Source organism: Phacochoerus africanus, chromosome 12 (genome assembly GCF_016906955.1).
Source record: "Phacochoerus africanus isolate WHEZ1 chromosome 12, ROS_Pafr_v1, whole genome shotgun sequence".
NCBI classification, from domain to species: domain Eukaryota; kingdom Metazoa; phylum Chordata; class Mammalia; order Artiodactyla; family Suidae; genus Phacochoerus; species Phacochoerus africanus.
The window spans coordinates 48,976,078-48,991,531 of NC_062555.1; the positions used below are offsets into that span (position 1 = coordinate 48,976,078).

General features: G+C 40.9%; 1 protein-coding gene across 1 annotated transcript in view; it reads right to left on the reverse strand.

Moving 5' to 3' along the window:
- Window positions 1-3,720: 3,720 nt before the first annotated feature.
- ST8SIA6 (ST8 alpha-N-acetyl-neuraminide alpha-2,8-sialyltransferase 6) overlaps window positions 3,721-15,454 on the reverse strand; it is a 148,244-nt gene continuing 136,510 nt past the window's right edge. Inside the window, exons 6-8 of the mRNA XM_047754944.1 lie at window positions 11,585-11,697; window positions 8,148-8,240; window positions 3,721-6,392 (exon numbers count right to left, since the gene is read on the reverse strand). Coding sequence (XP_047610900.1) covers window positions 5,924-6,392; window positions 8,148-8,240; window positions 11,585-11,697 — 675 coding nt within the window. The 3' untranslated portion in view covers window positions 3,721-5,923. The remainder of the gene's footprint in view (window positions 6,393-8,147; window positions 8,241-11,584; window positions 11,698-15,454) is intronic.

A 15,454-nucleotide genomic window follows, 5' to 3' on the forward strand; every position in this document is an offset into this window, starting at 1 on the left:
AGCTCATTCACTCCCCTAGGGATGGATACTTGTGTGACCAACATCCTGATTCTGCAAACGATAATGAAATAAATACCTTTTTTCTTTTTGCAGCTGCACCTGTGGCATGAGGAAGCTCTTGGGCTAGGGATCAAATCAGAGATGCAGCTGCAGGCCTATGCCACAGCCACAGCAATGGAGGATCTGGGCCTCATCTGCAACCTATGCTGTGGCTTGTGACCACACCAGATCCTTAACTCACTGAGCAAGGCTAGGGATTGAACTGCATCCTAACAGAGACATTGGGTTCTTACCCACTGAAATACAACAGGAAATCCTGAAATAAATTTCTTAATCTTGTCTCCTTGTGGACCTATAAAAGAAGTTCCCTGGGATATAGGTGGGATTGCTGGGCCATAGGACAAATAGCTAATTTTACTAATTCACAACTTTGAGATTGCTTTCCAAAATGGTTGAATCAGTTTATATTTCTACCAGCATTGGGAATGAATGATCTTTTTAAAAAGTATTTTTAAAAATTAATTAATTTGTCTTTTTAGGGCCTCACCCAGGGCATATGGAAGTTCCCAGGATAGGGGTCAAATCAGAGCTGTTGCTGCCAGCCTACACCACAGCCACAGTAACACAGGATCCAAGCCTCATCTGTGATCTACATATGGCAATAGCTCATGGCAACACTGAATCCTTAACCCACTGAGAGAGGCCAGGGATTGAACCTGCGTCTTCATGGATACTAGTCAGATTTGTTACCGCTGAGCCCTAATGGGAGCTCCTGGAAAGAATGGTCTTAAGAATTCTGGACAATATAATAAAACATACCTCATTTTAATTTTCATTTCTCAAACATTAGTGAGTTTGAGCATCACTTTCTATTCTTATTAGCTACTCAGGTTTTCCCTTTGAGGATCACATTTTTATCCTTTGCTCATTCTTACATTGAGTTTTCTTTTATGTGTTGATTTGTAGCTCCTAGAAATGTTTCTATATTAATGCCATTAATTTTATGCATTGCTAAAAGCTATTCCAGTCTGTCACTGTCTACTAGCTTTGTTTAAGGTGTTGTTCACTGACTAGAAGTTCTTCATTTCATGATTCCTAGTTGGATTCGTTAACCACTGAGCCACGACGAGAACTCCCAAAAATTCATTTCAATAGAGCCATAGCCTTCATTTCTCCACCTCATGAAAAATTAATTGGGGATTATGTTTAAGAAGTAAAGCCCCTCACCTTTATTTTGTTCTACTATCTTTGAGGTTCATTTTTTTTTTTTGCGCTTTTTAGGGCCTCACCCGCAGCATATGGAGGTTCCCAGGCTAGGGGTCGAATTGGAGCTGGAGCTGCCAGCCTACACCACAGCCATTGCAATGCCAGATCCAAGCCATCTCTGTGACCTACACCACAGCTCACAGCAACACAGGACCCTTAACCCACTGAGCGAGGCCAGGGATTGAACCCGCAACCTCATGGTTCCCAGTTGGATTCGTTTCTGTTGCGCCATGACGGGAACTCTTGAGGCTCACCTTTTAATCCATCTTTAATCTACCTAAAGTCCCACTTTTTCTATGGTGTGATTTAGGAATTCTTTTTTTCCATACCATGAGCCAGTGTTCCAACACCATCTGCTAAAGAGTTGGTCTTTTCTCCATGATATAAAATAAAGTGATGCATGTCTATCATATATCACTCACATTTTTTTCTGATACAAAGAAGTATGCTCTTAGAAGAATGATGACCCAAATAACATGAAAAATATTCCCTCCATCCATCTTCAGGAGGATAATGATGACTTGTTCATGATGGAGTCGGCCTTCTGAAGCCATGTGCAAATAGGAAACCTTGAACTCACCCAGTGGCTCTAAATGGATTTTTTTTTTAAAAATCAGGAATAAAGAAAGAAATCATCTTATTAGGTCAAGTGCTTCAGATATCTCGTGTGAATTCCCACAATTATTTCGATTTTTAGTAGCAGAGGACTGTGTTTCCATGTCATGTGACTTAGAGAACATGCTTTTAATGTCGCAACTATACTATATGTCGCATCATAATTATATTTATGGAGGAGCTATTTAGAATGTGAACAGACTTGTTATCCACAAAACTTTCCAATTTTCCCAAAGCTTCCTGAAGTCCATGGAATGATTTAGGGTACTTGACATGATAGAGTATTTAACTGGGAAATTTTTTGTAAGCAAGGGAAAATCTTGTCCCAAACAGGTCTGATTTATGGCTCACTTCAGTATTCTATAGATAGAAAGTCCTCAAAAAAAAAAAAAGTCCTTGGCTGATTGCCTGGCTGAGAGCCCACATATTTACTGGGCTGGAATTTGCATGCATAAGGAAATCTTCCTTCGTGAAAGTCATGATCTATTTGCCTCTGCCTTTACCTTTTCTTAGGAGGAAAAAATACCAGAGACCTTCAAGGACGATTATAGTGTGTAAAAATTAACTCCATGCGAATGTTGATGATGTTCTTCCCAGAGACCGTGCAGTGTTACAGGTTATATGCTTACATGAATATTTATCCTTACCCCTGGATTTCCAGAGAATGACTTTGAACTCTTGCTATTCACTTACATTGCCCAATGATGCTAAACAACAAGTGGAAAATGGAATCAAGCAAGCTAGTATTTCCCTTAGCAACTGGTTGCAAGTGGTATTACAGGCTGGAGTCCTACCTAAGAGTTTAGTCCAGCGCCAGTATGGAGACTTTCCATTTTCTGTGCCCATGGATATCCTTGAAGTTTGAGAGCAGAAGATCGAATGCATCCATCTAACAACATTTAAGCAGTGCTCATTACAACCCAGAGATTTCTTGAGAGGGTCACGGTCAGATTTGCTGGGGGTTAACCTCTAAATCTACAGGATGGCGTTCACAGCCTCTCTCTTAGTTTTGATCTTGGTGAGAAACGTGGTATAGTTCACCAACGCAGAACAAAAAGAACTGTGACTTATGATTTACAATGCACACAGGTGATAGGTTACAAGATAACATTCCCTCTTTGGCAGAAGATGACCTTCTAGGTGTTCCATTGTGTTGCATCAGTAATGTCCTTTTGTTCCAAAACAGAATTGATTTTTTTTTTACTTTCTAAAATATAATAGGACATGAATTTTGATAACACCACATGAACTCCATCCTCTCACTCCCTTGTATTTCTCCACAACCCTGAGGACATGAGACACAGTGAAAGAGAGTTTCCAGCAGTAGCAAGTAATTGCAAATATTGTGATTTCACAACTGCAGACCAATTCAGGAAAGAGATACAGAGAACACATGTGTTCTTTTTGACCTAAGGCTTTTGGTTAATGTGAGTCTAGCCAGCATGGTTGTAAAATGTGAACATCCTACGAGGCTGGCAACACAAACGTTGGCACAAATGTTAAAAAGAAACTAACTTTGGTTGCGTTCATGGGAAATGACCTACAATGTTCTCCAGAACTTAGCATGTTTTTTTTTTAACTGAAATTTTACTAAACATGGTATCAAGAGGACAACATTCCCTGCCCTCACACCATTTTGAATACTTCTGAAATCCTCATCAGCGACACTGAAGATTCTGTTTTGCTATTCCAGAGAAAACGTCTTGGGATAAAATAGGAAGTTATGTGGGAAAAACTTAAGAAAGCTCTAATGTCCCAATCATCTGTAGCTTTTATGAAAATAACTTAGAAACTCTCCATATTGTACATTTAATGATTTATTTCAGGATATTCCAGGACTTTTACTCATCAATCGTATATTTCCAATATCATCAAAAAGCAAAGTTTAAGTCTACCCAGCAAAAAACATTTTGAGGGAAACATTTTACTAAACTATAAAATATTACAGTGTTCTGATCTATTTTTCATAATCATTGCCAGTAACATGAGACAGGCATTACCAACACTGCTAGCGGATTTTTAAAAACTAATTAAATTCATTAGAAACCGTAGAAAACAGTCATTTATTCACCACTACACAAAGAAAGATAAATGAATGAGGCTTTATGTAACTAAAAGCATGTTCCTTTTGGAAAATATTTATATACGAACTTTCAAATCAATTTACGGTGGTAATAGGTTTCCTTTGCGACAGAAGAACAAGTGAAAACGGGCATTAAGAACGGCATGACAAATGTCAACTACAATCAAATTAAAGATGTACTGTATCAATATGAGCAATTTACAGCACAGTGTTCTTACAAGTGAACATTGAAGAACACAATAATCTGGCTAAGGTAAGAATCCAGCATTGTATTTGTGATTAATTTGCCAGGCCGTGCAGGCGGCTCTGCTCCTATTTCTGCTCTTGTGGTGCATGGTACAAAGACCAGCAGGAAAGTGTGCACATCATGACTTCTTGCAGTCAAATGACTTATTCCGCAGATGCGGGATGACCAACATTAGCAGGTACCACCATCACGTAAGGGATGCTGTGAAAATGCCGATGTGCGACATCTCCGGAAGCTTTAGTGTATGTCTACTGATGTTTAAATTAAGAGCCTTATTTCTCCTGTAAACACACACCTTTTCTAATGACAGCGAAGTCTCAGGGTGCGGCAGTCCTCACCACTTTGCTATGAAATCAGTCAGGTTGGTATTATTCTCACGTTACAGATGTGGGCCCCAGCTGCCACCCCTGCATGCTCTATCTTACCCTCGTGTGACAGTCCCTGGGGCCAAGAGCATGCTTTGCCTTCAACGAGTCTCATGTTCATGAAGCAGAATCCAGAGGACAGCTTTCTCCCCTATTATATTCCATCCATCTGGAAGCTTCTTCATTTGGTAAGGACTTTATGTCCTAAGTTTAATTCAGAAATCACCTCCTCTCTGCAATAGATTCCACTGAAATCGAGTGAAGGACTCTTGCCTCTCTTTCTCACAGTACTTGACTCAGAGCTTTTGTGCTAACACTGAGGACACCCTTCCCTACTTCATGATATGCACATCTGTTTCCTCCCGCAAGACTCTGTCATCTTTATCTCCCTGTTAAAGCCTCTGGCATGAAGTCGCTGTTCAATAATCTAAAAAAAAAATTTGAGTGAGTGACCGCAGAGACAAGGCAACAGGTAGGAAAAACTGGGTATTGTAACTATTCCTGTCCTTGAAATAAATCCTATCATAAGGAGAGGAAGAGGCTTAAAAGCAAGGCAGAAAATTAATGTAAGTTAAAGAATTTTGGGGGTGGGGGGACCTGGGCTTAATGCAGCAGCTTAATGTGGAATCTCTGTTGCTACGCCACGGACTGATGGAACCCAGGTTGCAGTGGTGAAAACGCCAAGTCCCAACCACTCGAACACCAGGGAACTCCCTAAAGAGTAATTTTTAAAAGCAGAGAAAGAAAGAAAAGGATTGGCCTACATCCACCCATCATATGAGTGCAGCCAAAGATACCAATGAATATAATCAGAAACAACCCAAGAGAAGAAGTTCATTCCTGAATAACCAAGAGTCTCTTGCTTAAGGTCACATTTTTCTTATACGCAGGCTTTCAGGGACGATGAAAGGTGAGAAAGACATGACTGGTAATAGAGGAGCCTGACAGAAAAAGAACTCCGGTAAATACTGGCCATTCGGCTGTTCCCTTCAGAAAGGGTCTCCCAGACAGCCTGCCTTGAATTACACCTGCTGAGGGCGGAAATGCTTATTATCAGCATCAACGAGGAACTATTCACCGAGTCCCTACCTCACGCCACATATTTGCCCAAAGTTTTCACAGATGATCACGTTTCCCTAATTCCAGCTGCAGGTCCTGGTCCCCATGTGGCAGGAAGAGAAACTCAAGATCCAAAGAATAACAGAGTCGCTAAGGGTGCAAAGGGGGTGAGGAGCTTGGATTCAAGCACATGTCCACGCTGTTCCTAAGATGCTCTTTCTGTGTTGGAAACATTGTGACGTACCCACAGCTTTGGATAAAAAGGATTCCCACGTCCAGGCCGTTTGCTCAGGATGTATCACATTTACTAAACTGTAACTGGAGGATGCCTTTCACGTGAAGCTGCAGGATTTGCCTGTATTCCTTGGGCATCTCGTGGAAACCGCGTTTAGGTAACTTGTTGTCGTAGTAGTGATGGCTCACAGGGGTGTTCTCTCCAGTTTTAGAGAAGGGCCAAAACCCGTAGAGCTTCACGTTCTCACACAGTTCAACTGCCACACTTGCGATCATCAAGCCGGACGAAAGGCGATACTCGGTCACACCTTTAGTCCTCCAGAAAACGGCGAGGTGTTTCAGGTACTTGGGGTGGAAAAATAAAACTTTCTGTCTTGAGTTAGACTCCTTCAGGGCATAGTACACTTTAAAAGAGGCTGCGGTGTTGGCCCTGAAGGAAAACGCGGGCAGAAGGACGAAGGCATCTCCATAGGTTGCAATGTCCTCCAGAAATACGGCTTTCTTTTCCTTTAAGTTCCCATATCTGCCAAATTTTTTAAAAAATCACGATTTTAACGAAAATCATCCAAGGGGTAGGTTTTGGGAACATGAGGCTGAATGCGCCACGGGCTCAAAAGAAAACTAGAACCATGTCTATCACTGGACATAAAAGGCAGACTCAGAGAAAACAAATTACAGAAGCATCATGGAAATATCAAGGGTTAGGCCTTCATGCCTCTTTCTTGGCATGTCTAAACCTTCATTTCTGCTTTCTTATGGGGCCATACCCTTACTAGACATATATTTTTATATTATTTTATCTTCCAACTTAGCAATTTTTTCCTAAGGTTGTTTTCTAATGCTGAAACACCTTCCAATTTTTTTATTTTTATTTTTATGGCTGGACTCGTGGCACATGGAAGTTCCTGGGCTAGGAGTCGAATTGGAGCTGGAGCTGTGGTCCGTACCACAGTCAACATGGCAACACTGGATCTGAGCTGCATCTGCGACCTATGCCACAGTTTGTGGCAACGCCGGATCCTTAACGCACTGAGCGAGGCCAGGGATCAAACCTGCATCCTCAGGTTCTTAACCTGCTGAGCCCCTGCAGGAATGCCCATCTTACACATTTTGAACATTGAAACATTTTCTCAAACATTAAGTGAGTTTTCTCTCACTCTTAATATATCTGTGCATTTAAAAAAAATTCATAGAGCTATATATATATATGCATGTGTATTATTATAAAATAATACTTTCCTTCAGAACACCTAACATATCTATGTGCAAGCATACATATACACCTGCACACGCACATTATAAATTTTCACCATCGACTATGATAGCTCTATATGTTTGATTTAAATAATACCTCAGTGACTATACTGGTATGAATGACTGCATGGGTTTACAAAATAAGCTTTGGTGGGATAAGTACAGTATACTAAGCCATACTAGAACTATTTGAGGGGTGTATTGTACTAATAGCAATTATTAGTCACTTTCGATGAAAACAATAAAATAAAACTATGTATTGAATAGCCAACATTTTGTAGTCGTTACACTGGAAATTATTTTTCAGTAATAAACTATCCAAAGAGAAAACTTGATTTCACCAGGATCTCCTAAGGCTTACTCTCTGAAGCTCCTAAAAAGACTGTTTTTTTTTGTTTGTTTTTTGTTTTTCAAGAAAGTGCTATTGAGATAAAGGAGTAACACTAAAATTTTGAAAGAAAACAGAAAAAAAGGAATATTGCTACTGTTAAAAAAGGTGAAGAGTTAACTAAACTCTCATTTGATTAGTAACCTTCCTTTTTTTTTATTTTTTTGTTTTTGTTTGTTTTTGCTTTTTAGCGACACACCCATGGCATATGGAAGTTTCCAGTCTAGGGGCTGAATCAGAGCTGCAGCTGCCAGCCTACACCACAGCCACAGCAACATGGAATCTGAGCCGTGTCTGCAGCCTACACCACAGCTCACGGCATCACTAGATCCCTGGAATCAAACCCGTATCCTCATGCATACTACTCAGATTAATTTCTACTGCACCACAATGGGAACTCTGAACTTATGACATCAGAAATATAACTGGGCATTCCTCTTATGAACCACAACCTAAATTACCAATATATCCTGTTATATGCCCATATATTCTTATAGCTTTTACCAAAAAGCCATTCCAGCTGTACTGGAAGTCAGTCTCGGCAACAAGAGTCTGAAAGATTAGTGCTCAGACTGAGCAACAGGTTAAATAATGAACACATGTCCTTGAACAGGTATGCACCTTGAAGGTACTTACCTTAGTCGGATGATACTGGGATTTAGAGTCACCAGGTTGGTTTTACTGCCCACATCATTGCTGATATTTCCAGTGGTGGGGGGGAGGTTACACCTGAAATATGGAAGGGAAATTACTTTCAAAATATAACATAAAAAAAAAGTACATCCACACATATACAGGTGATCATTCTCATCCTACTGGAGAAAATTACTGCTGTTAAGAGATTCTCAGAATTCATCTGATTTCCATGTCAAACTACTTAACAAGTTAACTCTTAGCTGGCATTTAAAGAGTGGATGAAATATTTGACCTGGTAAATATTTTTGATAAATATTGACTTGATAAAATTTTTTGATAAAATATCGACTTGATAGGAGTTCCCATCATGATGCAGTGGAAATGAATCCGACTAGGAACCATGAGGTTGCAGGTTCGATTCCTGGCCTCGCTCAGTGGGTTAAGGATCTGGCGTTGCCATGAGCTGTGGTGTAGGTTGCAGGCATGGCTCAGATCTAGCATTGCTGTGGCCGTAGTGTAGGCTGGTGGCTACAGCTCCAATTAGATCCCTAGCCTGGGAACCTCCACATGCCAGAGGTGTGGCCCTAAAAAGACAAAAAGACCAAAAAAAGAAAAATTGACTTGATAAATGCTTTCAGCATTATTCAAGAACTTTATAAATAACTATTACACTTTGCCTCACTTTTGAAGAGTGAAAATTATTATTTATATCAATTATGTTCCCAGAGTGGTATGATCACCCATTTACAGATTTTTAAAATTAAGATATTGCAAACTAAGGCTATAGAGTCTGCCAGAAGCAAAGGCTATAAAAAAAATCAAAATTTCCTGGCTCCCATATGGATAATTTTTCCACCAAATTATGCTGTTTATAAATAAAGCCCTAATGTTCCTATAATGATGTTTTCCTATTGATATTCTCATCCTCTTTTGAGTACTAATTTGTTTTTAAAGTGGAAAACAAATTAAGAATTGTAATTTTGAGTAAGAATATTCCTGGGAAAGCTGCTTATGACTCTAAAGTATCATTTATAGAATTTCAAGTAGACCATTTTTTTTAAATTTTATTTTAGGGCCACACCTGAGGCATATAGAAGTTCCCAGGCTAGGGGTCAAATAGAAGCTACAGCTGCCTGCCTATACCACAGCCACAGCTATGCCAGATCCAAGCCACATCTGCAACCCACAACACAGCTCATGGCAATGCTGGATCCTTAACCCACTGAGCAAGGCCAGGGATCGAACCTGCATCCTCATGGATACCATTTGAGTTCTTAACTCACTGAGCCACAACAGGAACTCCCCAGACCTTTTCTTTTCTTTTCTTTTTTCTTTCCTTCCTTCCTTCCTTCCTTCCTTCCTTCCTTCCTTCCTTCCTTCCTTCCTTCCTTCCTTTCATCCCTCCCTTCCTTTCTTTTGGCCACGTCCTCAAGCATAAGGAAGTTCCCAGCCAGGGATTGAATCTGCACCACAGCAATGACCCAAGCCCCTGCAGTGACAAAATGCCAGATCCTTAACCCACTGAGCCATAAGGGAACTTTAAGCAGACCCTTTCCTTAAAGTTATACATACAAAGGGATTATCTCTGGGGAAGGCTGCTTGAACTTGATGTGGTGCAGTATGACTGAGGTTGCAATATTCTGTTCTGTGCTCTGTAAAATATATGAATAAGTGAAACATGTACTTTTCTCATTGATAAAAAAGATAAAGGGCCACAGGAATGTCTTCATGAGTGGGCTTCCTGGAGCAAAACTACTTTCTAGAACCGTCTCATATTCTGTTGAGGACTCAAAGGTGATTTGCAATATGGTATCATAGGAAACTTCTAGAAGAAATATCGGATATTGTATATATACAGTATATAAAGTCCTTACACACTTAACTGACAGCTCTCAGCCTTCTGAAAAGAAAAAACAATAATAATAAGCAATTTCCAGCTGGTTTTACAAATTATGAAACACGTATGGCCAAAATTGATATAGGCTTAAAAACTAAATAAATTTTAATGATACCAACCATGCTGGGCCCTCATTTGGCCTTTCAGTTTGGAAGGCTATTTCACTTTTATTTTTAAATTTTTTGGCTTTTTTAGGGACACACCTGTGGCATATGGAGGTTCCCAGCCTAGGGGTCCAATCGGAGCTGTAGCCACCAGCTTATGCCACAGCCACAGCAACATGGGATCCAAGCTGCATCTGAGACCTACACCACAGCTCACAGCAACGCCGGATCCTTAACCCACTGAGTGAGGCCAGGGATCGAAGCACAACCTTATGGTTCCTAGTCAGATTCGTTTCCTCTGCACCACAACAGGAACTCTCATGGAAGGCTAATTTCAAAAGGAACTCTATATTCAGAAAAATATCTGGCAACAGCAAATACCGAATTTAGAAATATATGCATATATTTTAGGTTGGTAAGTAGCTATTGAGTTGTGTTTTTTTTTTTCCTGCCTATTAAACCTGAACTTGTATTTCCCAGATGTGCTATAAATCGATGTGTAGGCTTAAGACTCATCCTAGATGTTTTGGTGATTTTAAGTCCATAAAAAGCCTGTTATAAGAGGAATTATTTATCTTCATTATGGCATTTCCATACTGAGTACTTAAACAAAATGGCTAAATCTTGGCCCTTTTCACATTAAACATGAAAAACACATTCAGTGATTGTTGGATTGTCAGGTCCATTGTTCTGTTGTTACCTTTAGTGTAAAAATCCTTAAAGAGATTAAAGTGAGGGGGAGTTACCAAAAGAAAATCGTGTTTCTGGAGTTCCCGTTGTGGTTCAGTGGGTTAAGAACCCAACACACTGTCCGTGAGCATGCAGTTTCAATCCCTGGCCTTGATCAGTGGGTTAAGGATTGGCATTGCCACAAGCTTTGGTGTAGGTCACAAATATGGCTCAGGTCCCATACTGCTGGGGTTGTGGTATAAGCCAGCAGCTGCAGCTCCTATTCGACCCTTGGCCCAGGAACTTCCCTAAGCCATAGGCCAGAAACCTAAATAAACGATGATATCATATGGTTATGCAGTAACTAGGTCAGAATTTTCACAGGTATTATCTGAGAACAAAATTTTTGTGAAATGCCCTGGTTTTTTTTTTGTTTTTGTTTTTTTAAAAAGCATCCTTAATCTGTGGAAGGCTCTGACAAGTCCTGCAGAAGGCTCTGACAAGTCCTGCAGTGACGATCCTCTTTCATTATGATTTCGTGCAGCGTTTCTGGAAAGTTAAGGGACCACAGCACATCTTTATCCTTCTAGTCTCAACATTCAGAGGAACTCATGATCCATTTAACACTTCAAGAAACACACTAGATAAAAGGTTGGCTGACACAACGCAGTTCAAAGGTCAGAATTTACACAGAGAACCTTCCCCCTATGTCTTTAAAACATCCAACTCATCTTGGATTTCAAAGACACCAGTCTGACAGATCTTACCTAAAAACGAAGTCAGACTTATCTATTTCAGCTCCACAAAGAGACTGATTCAGAATGCCTCCATTTCCAACCACTGCACACTGATTGTAAGGGTACCCGATGAAAGGCTGAAACTATCAGGAGAAAGAAAAAACTGCCATGAAACATCTTTAGTTTTAGAATCATAAACGTCATCATCATAATCCAAGGAGCGTAACTTTCACACATGCCAAGGAGAAAAAAGAACAGGAAAAGAAGCAGACATAACGACACCACGGTATGTGGATCAACTTAGGACTGATGATAAAAAAAAATCCTCTAAACCTGTTTCATTTCTCTTCAGAGGAATATACAGACTCTCTTATACAATATAATGCAATAATTCAGAATATATTTGTTTATAAAATGTAACTGAACGTAACTGACATCACATAATGAAGTCAATAAAATAAGAACGGCAAAACCCCACGTGGTGCTTTCCGACCAACAGGAAGCTTTTCAACGAAAAAATAGAAAATACAGCAATTACAAAGGAGCATTACATTCTCTATTCTTAGCCATAAAATTAATAGCTAATTTAGTGAAAGTTCCCCGTGCTTCTTAAATAGTTAGGCCTTCAGGCTCGGCGATGATAGGAGATTTATGCCTGCCATTCCGCACAAATGATCGGCCACTGTGCTTCAGGGAGGCCCAGGAACTCTGGGCTGATTTATTTCAAATTCATTTCCAAGGCCAGAATCACGTTTGTTTCCTCCAAAGACCCAACTGACTGACCCCAAAAGACTTCCCATTTTTACCAAATCCTCCCCAGGTCAAACATAACTTTTTTTTTCCTTTTCTTTTTAGAGCCGTACCTGCAGCATATGGAAGTTCCCAGGCTAGGGGTCAAATTGGAGCTGCGAGTGCCAGGCTACCCCACAGCCACACCAGATCCAAGCCTCATCTGTGACCTACACTGGAGCTTGCGGCAATGCCAGATCCTTAACCCACTGAGTGAGACCAGGGATTGAAACTGCATCCTCATGGACACTGTGTTGGGTTCTTAACCCACTGAGCCACAATGGAACTCCTGAAACATAACCATTCAACAGTGAACTCTGCCTTGGCTGGTCACTTTTCCAGAAGGAAGGGTGTGACCTCGATTAGCAGCAAGGATGCCAGCTCTGGCTTCCACAGTGACAAGATCCTGATTCACCTCTTCTGTCTCCAGAATTTGGGTGTAGGTGCTCAAGGGCAGAGAGCATGTGAATTACGTCTAACTTGCTCCCATCTTTTATGCAGACCCTGCCCCGGGGAATGTCACTTTTCACTGAGTGGCTGCTGGCCATGGCCACCAGGGTGAACCAGCCCCCCCCCACCCCCCCGGCCCAGTGCTATGCTGGAACCCAGTTGTACCAACTTAGGGGAGCCAACCAGTGACTATGTGGGAATTCTGTCAGCCAGTTGTGAAACCACTGGTAAATTACAGCTTGCCACAGGGAGGGTATTTCTACCTCTAAATCAGGGTACCCTCCTGCCCAGTTTACCAGCCCCAATGGCAGCACCCTAGGACCAGCATGGTTCTGAGCTGCCCAACAGAGTCCCAAATCCCCCTGACTGCCTTGTGCTCCAGATGCTGCATCGGAAGATGCCAAAAAGTGGAGAGAACTGTTTCAGCATGTCTGGGTTTGTCCCTAAAAATGAGAACTCACATGGTGCTTCTTGTGTGAGAAGCAATTTTCTGGTGCATAACTTAGGAACACATGGAATTCATGACAACCCTATAAGCATTTGACAGATGGGAAAATGGAGGCATGAGTTCAAGGAAAAGGTAGAAAGCGGCAGGCCTGGGATTCGAACCCAGGAGGTCTGTTTCAGAGTCTGTGGGTTTTTTTTTTTTTTTTTTTTACAGCTGCACCTGCAGCATATAGAAGTTCCCAGGCTAGGGGTCAAATTGGAACTACAGCTGCTGGCCTACAGCACAGCCAGGGGAACAACGGATCTAAGCCACATCTGTGACCTATGCCGCAACTTGCAGCAATGCTGGATCCTTAACCCACTGATCAAGGCCAGGGAATGAACCCACAGGCTCATGGACTCTGTGTTGGATTCTTAACCCACTGAGCCACAACAGGAACTCCACAGTCCATGGCCTTAACCCTAACACACCATACAGGTATTCTTGTTGGACAGGTGAAAGGTTAGCTGAAGGATGTGCCTGATTTCCCGGTGTAGCTGCCATGCCCAGGAGAGTGCCTGGCTCTTAAATGAATGGTTCCCACAACACCTCAGACTATTTCCAGACACTCTACTTTTAGCTCAAGATGTTTTCAGAGAATGTTTACTAAATGCTATCACAGCATTCTGAATTTTATAGATAGGGCAAAATGCAAATAGACTCTTCATGGTACAAGAGAAAAGATTACCGAAGGAAATGTATCTCCAATTAAGCACTCAAAATAATCAGTGGTTTTTTTTTTCAGTTTCTTGGTCAACTGGGAGAAAAAAAAAAATCTATTTGCTTTGGGCTTTCATGTTCAGTGAGAGTGTAAATTAATGACAATTTCAATGTTCCTCAAAATAAGCCTCCTAAGAAAACGCAAATTTGGGCAACTCGATGGCCTGCTTGCTGCTCACTCTGGATGAAAACCAACTCTGTTTTCTTTTCAAGGACCTTAGCAAAGTTTTGGGAGGACGCGACTCTACAGCATTTAATCAGAAGCATCCATTGCAAGCTGCTCACTGTGTGCCCTGCAGAACAGAGCAAGGTGCGGATGTAGAAAGGACGATCAGGTGCTGTGCCCAAGGGCAGGTAAGCTGAAGCAACAGAAAAGTCACCTTGCTTTGCAACTGTGACTGTACTGACTTCAGAATTCCTCCCTCCAGTTTTTAAAAATAGTATCAATTTGGAAAAATGGATGCTGTGGTTAATCACATCCAGAATCATCAAGCCTGTGTTGTTATTCTTTTCAAGGTGCCAATGAGAAGCAAAAAATACCTGCTGCTCCTCTGTTCTGACCAGTCCAAAGCAAAGAAGACTCTAGTAAGGGAGTCCCCATCATGGCGCAGCGGAAACGAGTCCAACTAGGAACCACGAGTTTGCGGGTTTGATCCCTGGCCTTGCTCAGTAGGTTAAGGATCCGGCGTTGCTGTGAGCTGTAGTGTAGGTTGCATCTTGGATCCTGTGTGGCTGCGTAGCCGGTGGCTACAGCTCCAATTCAACCCTTAGCCTGAGAACCTCCATATGTCATGGGTGCAGCCCTAAAACGCAAAAAAAAAAAAAGAAAAAAAAGAAAAAAAAAGACTCTAATAAAAACTGCATGGGTGAAAGAATTGATCTGTGGGGTTACAAATAGTCTTTACTTATTGTCTTTTCAACTAGTGGTAATTTCAGTGCATCATGAGGGGACTTCTAGAATGCTGGACTAGTTATTTTTCTGTCTCCATTCTTTTCCAGAAAATGTCCCATATTTTTTCTCTAACATTTTAGATTGATTTCTTATTCATTCCCAGCAAATTATACTTTCCTTTGAACTGTTCAAAAATTGGAATATGTTCAAAAATTGGAACAACTTACACGACAATAAATAGTTGAAAGAAGTCAAAGGTCCAACCAAATGGAATTAATTATAAGAAATGAATATCCTACAGTCAGTAAACTGCATATAAAAGTGATCCATTCTGACCATACTGACTTTGCCTAATTGCTTTTAATCAAATCACAAAAAGATGCCTGAGAGTGTAGTTTATAAGCTGTGGGACATTCTTCATAAGAAAAATTTCTCCCGTGTTTGGATTTATATTATAATGACACGGCATCCTTACTCATTAGTTTAATTAACAAATAGGTAATACATGGCATATATGCACTGAAGAATGTTCTAGAAGCTTGGGACACATCCGCGAAAACAC